Source organism: Mustelus asterias, chromosome 11, assembly GCF_964213995.1.
Source record: "Mustelus asterias chromosome 11, sMusAst1.hap1.1, whole genome shotgun sequence".
Lineage (NCBI taxonomy): Eukaryota > Metazoa > Chordata > Chondrichthyes > Carcharhiniformes > Triakidae > Mustelus > Mustelus asterias.
Window position 1 is genome coordinate 69,643,966 of NC_135811.1, and position 20,180 is coordinate 69,664,145.

The 20,180-nt window shown below is 49.7% G+C and overlaps 1 protein-coding gene across 3 annotated transcripts in view; it reads right to left on the minus strand.

The window, feature by feature from the left end:
- maptb (microtubule-associated protein tau b) overlaps nucleotides 1-16,989 on the minus strand; it is a 135,881-nt gene extending 118,892 nt beyond the window's left edge. For all 3 annotated transcript variants that reach the window (XM_078223710.1, XM_078223709.1, XM_078223711.1), the window contains exons 1-2: nucleotides 16,869-16,989; nucleotides 164-409 (exon numbers count right to left, since the gene is read on the minus strand). In XM_078223710.1, the coding sequence (XP_078079836.1) occupies nucleotides 164-311 (148 nt within the window). In that variant the 5' untranslated portion in view covers nucleotides 312-409; nucleotides 16,869-16,989. The remainder of the gene's footprint in view (nucleotides 1-163; nucleotides 410-16,868) is intronic.
- Between the last annotated feature and the right edge of the window lie 3,191 nt (nucleotides 16,990-20,180).

The following is a 20,180-nucleotide window of genomic DNA, read 5'->3' on the forward strand; positions in this document are numbered from 1 at the left end:
TTGAGAAATTGCTGCAAACTGCAGCCCTGGCAAACATGCCGGTATTTGCTAGAATATTCCAGTACTGACTGCAGCTACGCCCTGAACCATCTGTGCTAGCCCTGCTGTTTCTACCCATCTCAAGCACCCGTTTTACAACAAAGCCCCTTTTTTCTTCACTGACCTTTAGTTGCTGGATTTCCTGCCCCAAACTGTGTTGCTGCGGTTACCTCGACTCCATTCTCTTTCACCTCTGGGAGGCTTCGTGTTGCTTTATTGTCCCGATCCTGATCCACACACGGACTGCTCGCTCCTCTAGCCACTGTCTCCATCTCTGCTGCAGCCTGATAGGGTTCTCCTGACGAGTTGTGCAGGGGCTTGCGTTACACTGCACTGGTACTGATGCTCAGCTATTCCACACAGGCTCAGCCTGAAAGAGAGGGGGGGCGGGGGGCGGGGGTTGGGGGGGGGGGGGGGAGAGGGATCAGCTACACGTCCATATTCATGATCAGTGCAGAGCTACACAGGATTTCTTTGCTGCTAATCATAGTTCTCCTTCAGATTCAGAGCAGCACAGAATTCCAGTGCACGACATTCCCCATTATACGGAGCGCTCCAGCCCCATCTCCATCTGCCACATCTGTCAGAATGCCAACGCCACCCAACACAGTGATATTCACAATGCCGCAGTCAGATAACAAAGCTTACCGCCCTCTCCACAAACATCTAAAAGCTGACCAGAAATTCACATCTCCAATCCACCCATATCTTAAAGGTACCTTTTCCTGATGGTAAGAATCCAACATACAGCCACATGGACCATCTGCAGGCTGGCTCACTCTGTGCCACCGCAGGGGCATAAAACCACTGGCCCTCACCAACCCCATTTCACAATCCAACATCTGTCCCTCAGTCAGCAGCAAGAGGGCTGGCTGTTCAAATCCCAAGTCGGGTTTCAAACTTTCTTCCACAGATAGCCTGATAAACAGCAAGGTTTGGTATCTTTATTGTCTATTGCCTGCCCGGAGGCTCACAGACAAGGAGAGAGCAATCCAAAGAATGACTGCACTGGAGATTACACACTGCCCCCAGATCACCACTCTCATCTCATCTCAAAGGGGAGAGTCCTGAAATTGAGCAACGTGAACCCAGGCAAGGGACAGATCAGCCAGGGTTCTGACTCTGTGACACAGAGATCACAGCACAGAATAATCTGCATCAGCTCACTGGGAGATTTTGACATTGGCTGAGGGAAGGCGAGGCTGCCTGGGTGGCCCTCACTCTTGGATGACTTCAGCTACCTGCGCCGAGCGCAGCAGCACTGAGCAATCCATAGAATCCACATCAATCCATAGAATCCATAGAGCCCAGACAATGCCAAAAGAGGCCATTCGGCCCATCAGGTCTGCACCAACAATCCGAAAGAGAATCATATCCAGGCCTCTGCCTGCACTAGCCCTGTAGGCACACTCATTGAAAATGGCAAATCCACCAAACCAACATATTTGAAAAAGAGATTTTTTACTGAGAGACCCAAAGACAAGGGGTTAGGGATAGACACACACCGACAATTACTGGGGTACGGGTTCCACACACACTGACTCTCACTGGGGTACGGGTTCCACACACACTGACTCTCACTGGGGTACAGTTCCACACACATTGACTCTCACTGAGGTACGGGTTCCACACACACTGATTCTCACTGGGGTACGGGTCCCACACACACTGACTCTCACTGGGGTACAGTTCCACACACACTGACTCTCACTGAGGTACGGGTTCCACACACACTGACTCTCACTGGGGTACGGGTCCCACACACATTGACTCTCACTGAGGTACGGGTTCCACACACATTGACTCTCACTGGGGTACGGGTCCCACACACACTGACTCTCACTGAGGTACGGGTTCCACACACACTGACTCTCACTGAGGTACGGGTTCCACACACACTGACTCTCACTGGGGTATGGGTTCCACACACTGACTCTCACTGGGGTACGGGTTCCACACACACTGACTCTCACTGGGGTACGGGTTCCACACACTGACTCTCACTGGGGTACAGTCCCACACACACTGACTCTCACTGGGGTACAGTCCCACACACACTGACTCTCACTGGGGTATGGGTCCCACACACATTGACTCTCTCTCCCTCTCTTTCTCTCTCTCTCTCTCCCTGTCTCTCTCCCTGTCTCTCTTTCTCCCTGTCTCTCCCACTCTCTCTCTCTCTCTCTCCCTGTCTCTCTCCCTGTCTCTCTCTCTCCCTGTCTCTCCCACTCTCTCTCTCTCTCTCCCTGTCTTTCTCTCTCTCTCCATGTCTTTCTCTCTCTCTCCATGTCTCTCTCTCTCTCCGTCTTTCTCTCTCTCTCCATGTCTCTCTCTCTCTCTCCCTGTCTCTCCCACTCTCTCTCTCTCTCTCCCTGTCTTTCTCTCTCTCTCCATGTCTCTCTCTCTCTCTCCCTGTCTTTCTCTCTCTCTCCATGTCTCTCTCTCTCCCTGTCTTTCTCTCTCTCTCCCTGTCTCTCTCTCTCTCTCTCCCTGTCTCTCTCTCTCTCTCCCTGGGGTATGGGTTCCACACACACTGACTCTCACTGGGGCACTGCTTCCACACACACTGACTCTCACTGGGGTACGGGTTCCACACACACTGACTCTCACTGGGGTACGGGTTCCACACGCACTGACTCTCACTGGGGTACGGGTCCCACACAAACTGACTCTCACTGGGTACAGTTAGAGTCATAGAATCATAGAGGTTTACAGCGTGGAAACAGGCCCTTTGGCCCAACTTGTCCATGCCGCCCAGTTTTTACCACTAAGCTAGTCCCAAGTGCCCGCATTTGGCCCATATCCCTCTTTATCCATCGTACCCATGTAACTGTCTAAATGTTTTTTAAAAGACAAAATTGTACCCGCTTCTACTGCTGCCTCTGGCAGTAATTTTCCAGACACTCACCACAATCTGAGTGAAAAATTGCCCCTCTGGACTCTTTTGTAACCTGTGCCCTCTAGTTTTAGACTCCCCTACCTTTGGGAAAAGATGTTGACTATCGACCTTATCTATGCCCCTCAATATTTTATAGACCTCAATAAGTTCACCCCTAAGCCTCTTATGCTCCAGAGAAAAAAGTCCCAGTCTATCCAACCTCTCCTTGGCATCCAAGTAAATCCTTTCTGCACTCTTTCTAGTTTAATAATATCCTTTCTATACTAGGGTGACCAGAACTGTACACAGTATTCCAAGTGTGGCCTTACCAATGTCTTGTACAACTTCAACAAGATGTCCCAACTCCTGTGTCCAATGTTCTGACCAATGAAGCCAAGCATGCCTTCAAGGAGCTATGAACCCGTACTGCTAGATCTTTTTGTTCTGTAACTCTCCCCAACGTCCTATCATTAACTGAGTAGGTCCTGTCACGATTCGATCTAGCAAAATGCATCACCTCACATTTATCTAAATTAAACTCCATCTGCCATTCATCAGCCCACTGGCCCAACTGATCAAGATCCTGTTGCAATCCTAGATAACCTTCTTCACAGTCCATTATACCACCAATCTTGGTGTCATCTGCAAACTTACTAACCATGCCCCATAAATTCTCATCCAAATCGTTAATATAAATAACAAATAACAGTGGACCCAGCACCGATCCTTAGGCACACCGCTGGTCACAGGCCTCCAGTTTGAAAAACAACCCTCTACAACCACACTCTGGCTTCTGTCATCAAGCCAATTTTGTATCCAATTGGTTACCTCACCCTGGATCCCGTGAGATTTAACCTTATGCAACAACCTACCGTGCAGTACCTTGTCAAAGAACTTGCTAAAGTCCATGTAGACAACATCAACTGCACTGCCTTCATCTACCTTCTTGGTTACCCCTTCAAAAAACTCGGTTAGTTTCGTGAGTCATGATTTATCACTCTCAAAACCATGCTGACTGTCCCTTATAAGTCCTTCCTCTCTAAATGCCTGTAGATTCTGTCTCTCAGAATACCTTCTAATAACTTACCCACTATAGATGTTAGGCTCACCTGTCTGCAGTTCCCATGCTTTTCCCTGCAATCCTTCTTAAACAAAGGCACAACATTTGCCACCCTCCAATCTTCAGGCACCTCACCTGTGGCTGCCAATGATTCAAGTATCACTGCTAGTGGACCCACAATTTTCTCCCGAGCCTCCCCCAACGTCCTGGAATACATTTCATCAGGTCTCGGGGATTTATCTACCTTGATGCGCTTTAAGACTTCCAGCACCTCCTTCTCTGTAATATGTACACTCCTCAAGACATCACTATTTATTTCCCCAAGTTCCCTAACATCCATGCCTTTCTCAACAGTAAATACTGATGAGAAATATTCATTTAGAATCTCACCCATCTCTTGTGGATCCGCACATAGATGACCTTGTTGACCCTTAAGAGGCCCTACTCTCTCCCTAGTTACTCTTTTGCCCTTTATGTATTTGTAGAATCTCTTTGGATTCTCCTTTGCCTTATCTGCCAGAGCAATCTCGTGTCCCCTTTTTGCCGTCCTGATTTCTCTCTTAACTCTACTCCGACAATCTCTATGCTCTTCAAGGGATCCAGTTGATCCCAGTTGCTTATGCATGTCATATGTCTCCTCCATCATTTTGACCAGGGCCTCAATATCCCAAGTCATCCAGGGTTCCATAGAACATAGAACATAGAACATTACAGCGCAGAACAGGCCCTTCGGCCCACGATGTTGCACCGACCAGTTAAAAAAAAAAACTGTGACCCTCCAACCTAAACCAATTTCTTTTCGTCCATGAACCTATCTACGGATCTCTTAAACGCCCCCAAACTAGGCGCATTTACTACTGATGCTGGCAGGGCATTCCAATCCCTCACCACCCTCTGGGTAAAGAACCTACCCCTGACATCGGTTCTATAACTACCCCCCCTCAATTTAAAGCCATGCCCCCTCGTGCTGGATTTCTCCATCAGAGGAAAAAGGCTATCACTATCCACCCTATCTAAACCTCTAATCATCTTATATGTTTCAATAAGATCCCCTCTTAGCCGCCGCCTTTCCAGCGAAAACAATCCCTTTCCCTACTTCTACCAGCCTTGCCCTTCACTCGAAGAGGAATGTGCTGACCCTGAACCCTGGTTAATACACTTTTGAAAGCATGCCACTTGCCAGATGACCATTTGCTTACCAACAGACTCCCCCAATCAGCTTTCGAACGTTTCTGTCAAATACCATCAAAATTGGCATTATCCCAATTTAGAATTTTATCTTTTGGGCCAGACCTATCATTCTCCACAGCTATCTTAAAACTAATGGAGTTATGGCCACTGGTCCCAAAGTGATCCCTCACTAACACACACACACACACACACGGACTCTCACTTGGGTACAGGTACCGCACACTCTGACTCTCACTGGGGTACAGGCTCCACACACATTGACTCTCACTGGGGCACGGGTCCCACACACATTGACTCTCACTGGGATACATTCCACAAAAGTGACTCTCACTGAGGTACGGGTCCCACAACATTAACTCTCACTGGGGTCCAGTTCCCGCACACACTGTCTCTCACTGGGATCCAGTTTGCACACACACTGACTCACTGAGGCATGGGTTCCACACACACTGACTCTCGCTGGGGTACAGTTCCACACACACTGACTCTCGCTGGGGTATGGGTTCCACACACACTGACTCTCACTGGGGTACGGGTTCCACACACACTGACTCTCACTGGGGTTGGGGTTCCACACACACTGACTCTCACTGGGGTACGGGTCCCACACACACTGACTCTCACTGGGGCACTGCTTCCACACACACTGACTCGCACTGGGGCACTGCTTCCACACACACTGACTCTTACTGGGGTCCAGTTCCCACACACACTGACTCTGACTGGGGTACAGTTCCGCACACACTGACTTTCACTGGGGTACAGTTCCACACACACTGACTCTCACTGGGGTATATTTCCACACACACTGACTCTCACTGGGGTATAGTTCCACACACACTGACTCTCACTGGGGTACAGGTTCCACACACACTGACTCTCACTGGGGTACAGGTTCCACACACACTGACTCTCACTGGGGTACAGGTTCCACACACACTGACTCTCACTGGGGTACAGGTTCCACACACACTGACTCTCACTGGGGTACAGGTTCCACACACACTGACTCTCACTGGGGTATAGTTCCAGACACACTGACTCTCACTGGGGTACAGGTTCCACACACACTGACTCTCACTGGGGTATAGTTCCACACACACTGACTCTCACTGGGGTACAGGTTCCACACACACTGACTCTCACTGGGGTACAGGTTCCACACACACTGACTCTCACTGGGATACGGGTTCCACACACACTGACTCTCACTGGGGTACAGGTCCCACACACACTGACTCTCACTGGGGTACAGGTCCCACACACACTGACTCTCACTGGGGTATAGTTCCACACACACTGACTCTCACTGGGGTATAGTTCCACACACACTGACTCTCACTGGGGTATAGTTCCACACACACTGACTTTCACTGGGGTACAGGTTCCACACACACTGACTCTCACTGGGGTACAGGTTCCACACACACTGACTCTCACTGGGGTACAGGTTCCACACACACTGACTCTCACTGGGGTACAGGTTCCACACACACTGACTCTCACTGGGATACGGGTTCCACACACAATGACTCTCACTGGGGTACAGGTCCCACACACACTGACTCTCACTGGGGTACAGGTCCCACACACACTGACTCTCACTGGGGTATAGTTCCACACACACTGACTCTCACTGGGGTATAGTTCCACACACACTGATTCTCACTGGGGTACAGTTCCACACACACTGACTTTCACTGGGGTACAGGTTCCACACACACTGACTCTCACTGGGGTACAGGTTCCACACACACTGACTCTCACTGGGGTACAGGTTCCACACACACTGACTCTCACTGGGGTACAGGTTCCACACACACTGACTCTCACTGGGGTACAGGTTCCACACACACTGATTCTCACTGGGGTACAGGTTCCACACACACTGACTCTCACTGGGGTACAGGTTCCACACACACTGAATCTCACTGGGGTACAGGTTCCACACACACTGACTCTCACTGGGGTACAGGTTCCACACACACTGACTCTCACTGGGGTATAGTTCCACACACACTGACTCTCACTAGGGTACAGGTTCCACACACACTGACTCTCACTGGGGTATAGTTCCACACACACTGACTCTCACTATGGTACAGGTTCCACACACATTGACTCTCACTGGGGTACAGGTTCCACACACACTGACTCTCACTGGGATACGGGTTCCACACACACTGACTCTCACTGGGGTACAGGTCCCACACACACTGACTCTCACTGGGGTACAGGTTCCACACACACTGACTCTCACTGGGATACGGGTTCCACACACACTGACTCTCACTGGGATACGGGTTCCACACACACTGACTCTCACTGGGGTACAGGTCCCACACACACTGACTCTCACTGGGGTACAGGTCCCACACACACTGACTCTCACTGGGGTATAGTTCCACACACACTGACTCTCACTGGGGTATAGTTCCACACACACTGACTCTCACTGGGGTATAGTTCCACACACACTGACTTTCACTGGGGTACAGGTTCCACACACACTGACTCTCACTGGGGTACAGGTTCCACACACACTGACTCTCACTGGGGTACAGGTCCCACACACACTGACTCTCACTGGGGTACAGGTTCCACACACACTGACTCTCACTGGGGTACAGGTTCCACACACACTGACTCTCACTGGGGTACAGGTTCCACACACACTGACTCTCACTGGGGTACAGGTTCCACACACACTGAATCTCACTGGGGTACAGGTTCCACACACACTGACTCTCACTGGGGTACAGGTTCCACACACACTGACTCTCACTGGGGTACAGGTTCCACACACACTGACTCTCACTGGGGTACAGGTTCCACACACACTGACTCTCACTGGGGTACAGGTTCCACACACACTGACTCTCACTGGGGTACGGGTTCCACACACACTGACTCTCACTGGGGTACAGGTTCCACACACACTGACTCTCACTGGGGTACAGGTTCCACACACACTGACTCTCACTGGGGTACAGTCCCACACACACTGACTCTCACTGGGGTATAGTTGCACACACACTGACTCTCACTGGGGTATAGTTCCACACACACTGACTCTCACTGGGGTACAGTTCCACACACACTGACTCTCACTGGGGTACAGGTCCCACACACAATGACTCTCACTGGGGTACAGGTTCCACACACACTGACTCTCACTGGGGTATGGGTTCCACACACACTGACTCTCACTGGGATATGGGTTCCACACACACTGACTCTCACTGGGGTACAGGTCCCACGCACACTAACTCTCACTGGGGTACAGGTCCCACACACACTGACTCTCACTGGGGTACAGGTTCCACACACACTGACTCTCACTGGGGTACAGTTCCACACACACTGACTCTCACTGGGGTACAGGTTCCACACACACTGACTCTCACTGGGGTACGGGTTCCACATACACTGACTCTCACTGGGGTACAGGTCCCACACACACTGACTCTCACTGGGGTACGGGTCCCACACACACTGACTCTCACTGGGGTACAGTTCCACACACACTGACTCTCACTGGGGTACAGGTTCCACACACATTGACTCTCACTAGGGTACGGGTCCCACACACACTGACTCTCACTGGGGTACGGGTCCCACACACACTGACTCTCACTGGGGTACGGGTTCCACACACACTGACTCTCACTGGGGTATGGGTCCCACACACACTGACTCTCACTGGGGTACGGGTTCCACACACACTGACTCTCACTGGGGTATGGGTCCCACACACACTGACTCTCACTGGGGTACGGGTTCCACACACACTGACTCTCACTGGGGTATGGGTCCCACACACACTGACTCTCACTGGGGTACGGGTCCCACACCCACTGACTCTCACTGGGGTATGGGTCCCACACACACTGACTCTCACTGGGGTACGGGTTCCACACACACTGACTCTCACTGGGGTACGGGTCCCACACACACTGACTCTCACTGGGGTATGGGTCCCACACACACTGACTCTCACTGGGGTACGGGTTCCACACACACTGACTCTCACTGGGGTATGGGTCCCACACACACTGACTCTCACTGGGGTATGGGTCCCACACACACTGACTCTCACTGGGGTATGGGTCCCACACACACTGACTCTCACTGGGGTACGGGTCCCACACACACTGACTCTCACTGGGGTATGGGTCCCACACACACTGACTCTCACTGGGGTATGGGTCTCACACACACTGACTCTCACTGGGGTCCAGGTCCCACACACACTGACTCTCACTGGGGTCTGGGTCCCACACACACTGACTCTCACTGGGGTACGGGTTCCACACACACTGACTCTCACTGGGGTACAGGTCCCACACACACTGACTCTCACTGGGGTCTGGGTCCCACACACACTGACTCTCACTGGGGTACGGGTTCCACACACACTGACTCTCACTGGGGTACAGGTTCCACACACACTGACTCTCACTGGGGTACAGGTTCCACACACACTGACTCTCACTGCGATACGGGTTCCACACACACTGACTCTCACTGGGGTACAGGTTCCACACACACTGACTCTCACTGGGGTACAGGTTCCACACACACTGACTCTCACTGGGATACTGGTTCCACACACACTGACTCTCACTGGGGTACAGGTTCCACATACAATGACACAGTCCATCTCTGACACTTCTCTTCCCTTCCTTGACCTTTCTGTCTCCATTTCTGGTGATAAACTGTCCACCAGTATCCATTACAAGCCCACCGACTCCCACAGCTACCTTGACACTCCACATCCTATACTCACTCCATCCCATTCTCTCAGTTCCTTTGTCTCCATTGCATCTGTTCTCATGATGCCACTTTCCATAATGGCACTGCCAATACGTCTTCCTTATTCGCGGTTTTCCAACCATTGCTGTTGACAGGACTCTCAACCGTGTCTGACCATCTCCCGCGCTACTGCTCTCACTCCCGACCCTCCCTCTCAGGACCAGGGTAGGTTCTCACTTTTCCCACCTTGTCCTCACTTTCCACCCCACCAGCCTCCGCATTCAAAGGATCCTCCTCTGCCATTTCCGCCAACTCCAGCATGATGCCACTACTCAACACATCTTCAGCTTTCCACTTCAACACACCATCCTGCTCTCCTGTCCACATGTCCATCCTTTGCCTTTTGCAATGTTCTAGCGAACCCCAACACAAACTGGAGAAGCAGCACCTCATCTTCCGACTAGGACTTTACAGCCTTCCGGGCCGAACATTGAGTTCACCAACTACAGAGCATCAACTCTCCCCTCCACTCCATCTCTATTTATTTCATTTCATTTCATCTTTTCATCTCATTCATCCAATACTTTCCAGTGCATACATGTGACAATAATAAATCAAATCAAATCATCCATTTTTTTCATTTCTTATTCTCATTTTTAATTTTCTACTTTGGAAATCCCGCTCTCCATCTTGTCTGCAAACCCCCCCCCCCCTCCCCCCGGCCAGCTGCCACTTTCTTCACGTTGCCCCCTAACGATCTGTACCTCTTTTCTGTCATTCACACATTCTGATCACTTAATGAATGCTCTTAGCACCTTTCTCAGCCTTTATCATCACCATTTACATTCCCTTTGTCCAATTACAGACCCCCACCCTAATAGTATAAATCTTGTCCAATTTTCCTTCTCTTCAGCTCTGACGAAGGGTCATCCAGACTCAAAACTTTGGCTCTATTCTCTCTCCACAGAAGTCAGACCTGCTGAGTTTCTCCAGCAAATGGTGACAGAATGGCAGCGGGCCCCCTCTCCCTCCCTCCCCCCACCGATCATGACCCACTGCCCTCCCCTCACCGATTGCTGCAGATTGCAAGCGGGCTCCCTTCCACCCAAAAGACTCGCCCCCCCCCCCCCACCACTGGCCCTAGCCCTGGCCCCGGCCCCATTAGCCCTGCCCCCTTCCCCCACTGGCCCCGTCCCTATTAGCCCTGCCTCCTTCCCCCACTGGCCCCGCCCCCATTGGCTATGCCCCCTTCCCCCACTGGCCCTGCCCATTGGTCCCACCCCGACACTGTCTGGTGGGCATTGCCCAGGTGCCAGGGTGTCACTGCCAGTCTGGCACTGCCCATGGGGCACCCCACTTGCCCTTGGCCTCCCCAGAGAGGCCTGAATGGCCTCCGGTTCCACCGGCCAGTTAAGTCGACTGTTCCCTGTTCATGGGGAGCATGCCTATTCTGCGCCAGAGAGAACCTTTCCCGGCGAGGTCATAAAGGGCAGTGAGCCCAGACAATTGAATGCCAGGCTCATTAATGACATTGAAATGCTTATTTAAATAAATTTCAATAAATTAACCTGCCTCTCTCCCATTCCCAGAGAGAGGCTGACCGCGCCGGTCGTGAAAACCGGCGCCAATCACGCTAATCGCTTTACACCCCACTTTACTACTTCATTGCACCCGAAAACGGGCGCAACGCGATGGTAAAATACCGGCCACTGACTCTCACTGGGGTACGAGTTCCACACACACTGACTCTCACATAGAAACATAGCAAATAGGAGCACAGGAGGCCTTTCGGCCCTTCGAGCTTGCTCCGCCATTCATCACGATCATGGCTGATTGTCGAACTCAATAGCCTAATCCTGCTTTCTCCCCATAATCTTTGATCCCATTCGCTCCAAGTGCTATATCCAGCCACCTCTTGAATACATTCAATGTTTTGGCATCAACTACTTCCTGTGGTAATGAATTCCACAGGCTCACCACTCTTTGGGTGTAGAAATGTCTCCTCATCTCCATCCTAAATGGTCTATCCTGAGTCCTCAGACTGTGACCCCTGGTTCTGGACTCCCCCACCATCAGGCACATCCTCCCTGCATCTACTGTCTAGACCTGTTAGAATTTTATCAGTCTCTATGAGATCCCCCCTCATTCGTCTGAACTCCAGCGAAAACAATCTTAACCTAGTCAATCTCTCCTCACATATCAGTCCTGACATCTCCGGAATCAGCCTGGTAAGCCTACGTTGCATTCCCTCGAGAGCAAGAACATCCTTCCTCAGAAAAGGAAACCAAAACTGCACACAATATTCTAGGTGTGGCCTCACCAAGGCCCTGTATAATTGCAACAACACATCCCTGCTCCTGTACTCGAAACCTCTCGCAATGAAGGCCAACATACCGTTTGCCTTCTTTACCGCCTGCTGCACCTGCATGCTTACCTTCAGTGACTGGTGCACAAGGACACCCAGGTCCCGCTGCACACTCCCCTCTCCCAATTTACAGCCAGTCAGATAGTAATCTGTCGTCTTGTTTTTGCTTCCAAAGTGGATAACCTCATATTTATTAAAATTATACTGCATCTGCCATTGATTTGCCCACTCACCCAACCTGTCCATATCATTCTGAAGGATCTCCGCATCCTCGTCACAGTTCACCCTCCCACCCAACTTGGTATCATCTCCAAACTTTGAGATGTTATATTTTGTTCCCTCTTCCAAATCATTAATATATATTGTGAATATCTGGGGTCCCAGCACTGATCCCTGTGGCACCCCACCAGTTACTGCCTGCCAATTTGAAAAGGACCCATTAATTTCTACTCTTTATTTCCTCTCTGCCAACCATCTCAATACACTTCCCCCAATCCCATGCGCTTTAATCTTGCACGATAATCTCTTATGCGGGTCTTTGTCAAACGCTTTCTGAAAATTCAAATATATCACATCGACTGGCTCCCCCTTGTCAACTCTACCAGTTACATTTTCAAAGAACTCCAACAGATTTGTCAAGCATGATTTCCCCTTCATAAAACCATGCTGACTCTGTCTGATCCTGCCACTGCTTTCTAAATGCTCCGCATTAAAGTCCTTGATAATGGATTTGAGAGTTTTCTCCAATACCAATGTTAAGCTTACTTTATAATTCCCTATTTTCTCTCTACCTCGCTTTTTGAACATTGGAGTGACATTCACTACCCTCCAATCTGCAGGGACTCTTCCAGAGTCTATAGAATCCTGGAAGATGACCACCAATGCATCCACCATGTCTAGAGCCACTTCCTTAAGTACTCTAGGATGTAGATTATCAGGCCCTGGGGATTTATCCGCCTTCATTCCCATCCATTTTCCCAGCACCATTTCTCTATTAATATTGACCTCCCTCAGTTCTTCCCTCTCACTAAATCTTGCATTCTGCAACATTTCTGGTATCTGATTTGTGTCCTCTTTTGTGAAGACAGAACCAAAGTTTGTATTCAGTTGCTCAGCCATTTGTTTGTCCCTGATTCTACATTTCCCTCTTTTTCTGTCTGTTGGGGACCTACATTTGTCTTCACCAACCTCTTTCTCTTCATGTACCTATAGGAACTCTTAGTGTCAGTCTCTATGTTCCCTGCAAGCTTACTTTCATACTGTATTTTCCCCTTAATCAATCCCTAGGCCCTTCTTTGCTGAATTCTAAACTGCTCCCAATCCTCAGACCTATTATTTTTCTTGGCCAATCTGTATGCTCCTTCCTTAGATCGGATACTCTCTCTAATTTCCTTTGTAAGCCATGGATTGGCCCTCTTACCCATTTTGCTTTTGTGCCAGACAGGAATTAACAGTTGCTGCAGTTCCCCCATGCGTTCCTTGAATGTTTGCCATTGCCTATCCACTGTCTTCCCTTTAAGTAACTCTCCCCAATCTATCAAGGCCAACTCACGCCTCATATCCTCATAGTTTCCTTTATTAAGATTCAGCACCCTTGTCTCTGAATCAACTACTTCGCCCTTCATCTTGATTAAAAATTCTATCGTGTTCTGGTCGCTCATCCCCAAGGGGTCTTGTACAGCTAGATTGGCAATGATTGCTTCTCATTACACTGTACCCAATCTAAGATGACCTGCTCTCTAGTTGGTTCCTCCACATATTGGTCAGGAAATCCATCCCGTATACACTCCAGGAATTCCTCCTCTACGGTATTGTGGCTAATTTGATTTGCCCAACCTATGTGCAGATTAAAATCACCCATGATCACCGATATTCCCTTATCACATGCATCTCTAATTTTGTGTTTAATGCCATTCCCAACATCACCACTGCAGTTTGGGGTCTATATATGACACCCACTAATGATTTTTGCCCCTTGGTATTTCTCAACTCTACCCATACAGACTCCACATTGTCAGAGCTAATATCCTTTCTCACTATTGTGTTAATTTCCTCTTTAACCAGCAGTGCCACTCCACCATCTTTTCCTTTATGCCTGTCCTTCCTAAATACTGAATACCCTGGGACATTCAATTCCCACCCCTGGTCACCCTGCAGCCATATCGCCATAATCCCAATTATATCGTACCCGTTTACATCTATCTGCATGATTAGTTCATTCACTTTATTGCAAATGATCCGCGCATTAAGACGTAGAGCCTTTAAGCTGGTCTTTTTAACATTGTTTGTTTTGCTCCCAATATTTTTCTCTATACTCCTGTTTGAATTTTGTCCTTGGTTTCTCTGCCTATCACTTTTCTTATTCCCTTTTCTACCTTTTGTTTTTGTCCTTGCTCCCTCCTCCTCTGACTCTGTACATAGGTTCCCATCCCCCTGGCATATTACTTTAAACCCTCCCCAACTGCTCCAGCAAACAGTCCCCCTAGGACATCAGTCCCAGTCCTGTCCAGAAGTAACCTTTCCGATTTGTACAGGTCCCACTCCTCCAGAACCCGTCCCAAAGCCCCAGGGAATCTGAAACCCTCCCCCTGACACCAACTCTTTAGTATTTATCTGATATATCCAGTCATTTCTACTCTGGCTAGCACATGGCACTGGTAGTATGCCAGTGATCACTACCTTTGAGATCTGATTTCATAACTTTCTTCCGAGCTCCCTGTATTCTGCTTTTAGGACCTCATCCCTTTTTTTACCGATGTCATTTGTACCGATGTGTATCACGACCACTGGCTGTTCACCCTCCCCCTCCAGAATGTCCTGTACCCGCTCGGAGACATCCTTGATCACTAACACCATGGAGGCAATATACCATCCCAGAGACTCGTTTGTGGCAATAGAAACACCTGTCTATTCCCCTTAAAATTGAGTCCCCTATAACTATTGCACTGGCACACTTTTTACTCCCCCCCTCTTCAGCAGAACCAACCATGGTACAACGAGTTTGGCTGCTGCTGCTTTCTCCTGAGAGGTCATTCCCAAGTATCCTAGTATCACTGGGTCCCACACACACTGACTCTCACTGGGGTACGGCTCCCACACACACTGACTCTCACTGGGATATGGGTTCCACACACACTGACTCTCACTGGGGTACGGCTCCCACACACACTGACTCTCACTGGGATATGGGTTCCACACACACTGACTCTCACTGGGGTCTGGGTTCCACACACACTGACTCTCACTGGGGTCTGGGTTCCACACACACTGACTCTTACTGGGGTACGGGTTCCACACACACTGACTCTCACTGGGGTACAGCTCCCACACACACTGACTCTCACTGGGATATGGGTTCCACACACACTGACTCTCACTGGGGTATGGGTCCCACACACACTGACTCTCACTGGGGTACGGGTCCCACACACACTGACTCTCACTGGGGTACGGGTCCCACACACACTGACTCTCACTGGGGTATGGGTTCCACACACTGACTCTCACTGGGGTACAGTTCCACACACACTGACTCTCACTGGGGTACGGGTTCCACACACACTGACTCTCATTGGGGTACGGGTTCCACACACACTGACTCTCACTGGGGTACGGGTTCCACACACACTGACTCTCACTGGGGTACAGGTCCACACACACTGACTCTCACTGGGATACGGGTTCCACACACACTGACTCTCACTGGGGTACAGGTTCCACACACACTGACTCTCACCGGGGTATGGGTCCCACACACACTGACTCTCACTGGGGTACAGTTCCACACACACTGACTCTCACTGGGATACAGTTCCACACACACTGACTCTCACTGGGGTATGGGTTCCACATACACTGACTCTCAATGGGTTACAGGTTCCACACATACTGACTTTCACTGGGGTATAGTTCCACACACACTGACTCTCACTGGGTTACGGGTTCCACACACACTGACTCTCACTGGGGTACGGACCCCACACACACTGACTCTCACTGGGGTATGGGTTCCACACACACTGACTCTCACTGGGGTATGGATCCCACACACACTGACTCTCACTGGGGTACGGGTTCCACACACACTGACTCTCACTGGGGTACGGGTTCCACACACACTTACTCTCATTGATTCTCAGTGAGGTGCTTCCCAATGTGTGTTTTTCCTCTGCTCCAGCTGTTATTCTGTTTGTGTGAAGCTCTGTTAAGAGGCCTGTGGCTAATTTTGAGTGTTCCTGTGTATTTACTGGTGGATTGAATGCAGAGGGAGATGCCTGGGTTTTCTTGAAGCACACTCTCCACACTGCAGTGTGTGCCACTCTGCATTTCTCACTCTGCCAGCTAGTGACGTCTCCCCAAACAATTACCCCCCTCTGGCTGGCTGCATATTAAAGACAGGTTTCTGTCTCGGACTGGCACCCAATTGGACTGTCCGAATGAAATCCGAAACAATTCAGACAGAGAAGCTTTGAGTTGCAGCAATCCGGGCTGATGCCGATTGTAAATGTGCTCGCCAGTGTACTCTGCTACATTCCATTTCAAAAACACACTGACATGAATGTGTGACAGGTTTTACTCACTTTCAGACAAGAAGAGGAATCATTGTGGGAGCCGATCTTGGAGGCGGAGGTGCAGAGCAGGCCGGAGCTGTCAGTCTGGGAGACGCCACCAGCCAATGTGGGTGGTGTTCAGGACTGAGCCGTGCCAAGTATTAGATAAGTGTCTATTATGGGCTGGGTTGGATTACACGGAAACAGACAGGAACTGCATTGGGGTTAGATCGCAGAGAGAGGATTGACAGCAGTGTGACATGTTGCTCTAATTAATGCAGCAAACAGGAATAGACCCAGGTTCTGCCTCCTAAACAAATAGAGAAATTAAAGATATAAACTGTGCGGCGAGGATGATCAAGCTGGCTACAGCACACAGCCTGCATTCGGAGCTCCCTGACATACTGACAATTACTTAGCTGGATGGATCTGGAAGCTCTGCAGGAGGGAGGGTGCTATTTAAAATGCTGAGCACAGTGCAACTGGAAGCTCCTTCAGCCAGGCACACACTAATGATGCTAACTACAGACTTTCAAATCACTGATGTTACCAGACCAAGATGTGTCACGTTCAGCGGTTGAAGACTCAGCAGGCATGATCTGGGCATTTACGCTGGGATTATTTCCATTAGTCTCCTGTTGGCTAAGATCAAGTGTAGTTGTGCGGATGCTGCACTTGGTAGTGGCCATTGGGTTGCATTTAAGCTTCATTTTTATATGAAGCAATTTTAAAAAGCGGTATCTCGGCCTTTTAGAACATAGAACATTACAGCGCAGTACAGGCCCTTCGGCCCTCGATGTTGCGCCGACCAGTGAAACCAATCTAAAGCCCATCTAACCTACACCGTTCCAATATCATCCATATGTTTATCCAATAACCATTTGAATGCTCTTAATGTTGACGAGTCCACTGCTGCTGCAGGCAGGGCATTCCACGTCCTTACTACTCTCTGAGTAAAGAACCTACCTCTAACATCTGTCCTATATCTATCACCCCTCAATTTAAAGCTATGTCCCCTTGTGTTAGCCATCACCATCCGAGGAAAAAGGCTCTCACTATCCACCCTATCTAATCCTCTGATCATCTTGTATGCCTCTATTAAGTCACCTCTTAACCTTCTTCTCTCTAATGAAAACAACCTCAAGCCCCTCAGCCTTTCCTCTTACGATTTTCCCGCCATACCAGGCAACATCCTGGTAAATCTCCTCTGCACCCTTTCCAACACTTCCACATCCTTCCTATAATGCGGCGACCAGAACTGTACGCAATACTCCAAGTGCGGCCGCACCAGAGTTTTATACAGTTGCAGCATGACCTCCTGGCTCCAAAACTCAATCCCTCTACCAATAAAAGCTAACAGACCGTACGCCTTCTTAACAACTCTATCAACCTGGGTGCCAAGCTCTGCAGTTTATCTATGTCCCTCTGTAACCTGCCACTTCCCTCCGCACTGTCTACAACTCCACCGACTTTAGTGTCATCCGCAAATTTACTAACCCATCCTTCTATGCCCTCATCCAGGTCATTAATAAAAATGACAAACAGCAGTGGCCCTATAGAACATTTTGGCTAAGATGCAAATGAGATCAAGCCTGGGGGGGGGGGGGTGGAGACGTCTGCCTACTCCAATCAGCTTGGCTCATGTAGATTAGGCCCAAGACAGGGTAGAGGGTTGCATGCCCTGTCTTGTCAGCCTGGATCGGAAATGTCTCAACTTGTTGAGACTCTGAATTGGACTTGATTTGATTGAATTGGAAAAGTATAAAAAAAGAATAGAAAATGTTGGAAAAACTCAGCAGGTCCAGCAGGAGGAGAAGCAGTTAACTGGCGGGATTTTCCAGCCAGGCTCACCCCGAAATCCCGCCAGAGGTCAACGGACGTTTCCATGGCCCGCTCCCTCGCCCGCTACGATTCCCATGGTGGGCAGAACGGGAAAACGCGCCCCAACATTTTGAGTCCAATATGACTCTTCTTTGGAACACTGACTCTCCGGGGCAGTCACACCGACGCGAAACGTTGGCTGGAATTTTACCGGCACTCCCACCTCAATTCCGGAGGTGGGCGAGGCTCGGAGAACGGCGTTCTCTGTTGGCCTTGGGCGGGATCGTACGAACCTCGGGCGGACATGCCAGTAAAATTCCACCCGTTAACTCCATGTCTCTCGCTCCACAGATGCCGTCAGACCTGCTACAATTTTCCAGCATTTTCCATTTTTATTTTAGATTTCCAGCACCCACGTATCTTGCTTTAATATTAGTCCCTTGCTGGATTGGTGCGAGGACCCTTCACTAGAGGGGACCACAGGTCATTTCCTCATTGCAGGGGCAATTGGACCCCAACATTGAAGACCCATGTGGTGCCCCCTGTCACTAATACTGAAAGCTTTGGGGAAACACGCCCACTGATGCACATGTGTACGTAGGCTTCAGATCAGTGCTGTTTCTTCCTGCTTCACCAGTCTTACCCTGTGTGCCACAAAGGAGGTTGGACTGCCCGCATTCTCACAACGTTTGGCCAGTGGAAAGTGTTCCTTAGAAACTAAGCAAGACTTTTCAAATCAGCTCAATAAATTGAGTAAGGAGGTTGTGATCTGGCACTGTATCTTTCTGCAGCAGCCAACATTCACTGATCTTGACAGACACAGTGATTTACCCAGTAACACAGTGGCCGGAATTCAACCGCCTCACCCGCCCCGCTCGCAAAACGGCATTCTCTGTTGGCCTCGAGCGGGATCTTACGAGCCTTGGGCGGGCGAGGCGGTAAAATTCCGGCAAGTGTGTTATTACACAACAGATAGAGGATAACGTCGGGCTGATTAGTGGCAAATAACATTCGTGCTACACAAATGCCAGCCAATGACCATCTCACAAGAGAGAATCTAACCATTGTCCATTCATATTCCCTGATTAGGGACAGTCAGCATGGCTTTGTGAGTGGAAAATCATGTCTCACGAATTTGAGTTTTTTGAAGGGGTAATCAGGAAGGTAGATGAGGGCAGTGCAGTGGACATTGTCTACATGGACTTTAGCAAGTCCTTTGACAAGGTACCGCATGGTAGGTTGTTGCATAAATCTTATGGGATTCAGGTTGAGGTAGCCAATTGGATACAAAATTGGCTTGATGACAGAAGACAGAGGGTCGTTGTAGAAGGTTGTTTTTCAAAGTGGAGGCCTGTGACCAGCGGCGTGCCTCAGGGATCAGTGCTGGGCCCACTGTTATTTATTATTTATATTAATGATTTGGATGAGAATTTTGGAGGCATGGTTAGTAAGTTTGCAGATGACACCAAGGTTGGTGGCACAGTGGACAGTGAAGAAGGTTATCTAGGGTTGCAATCAGTG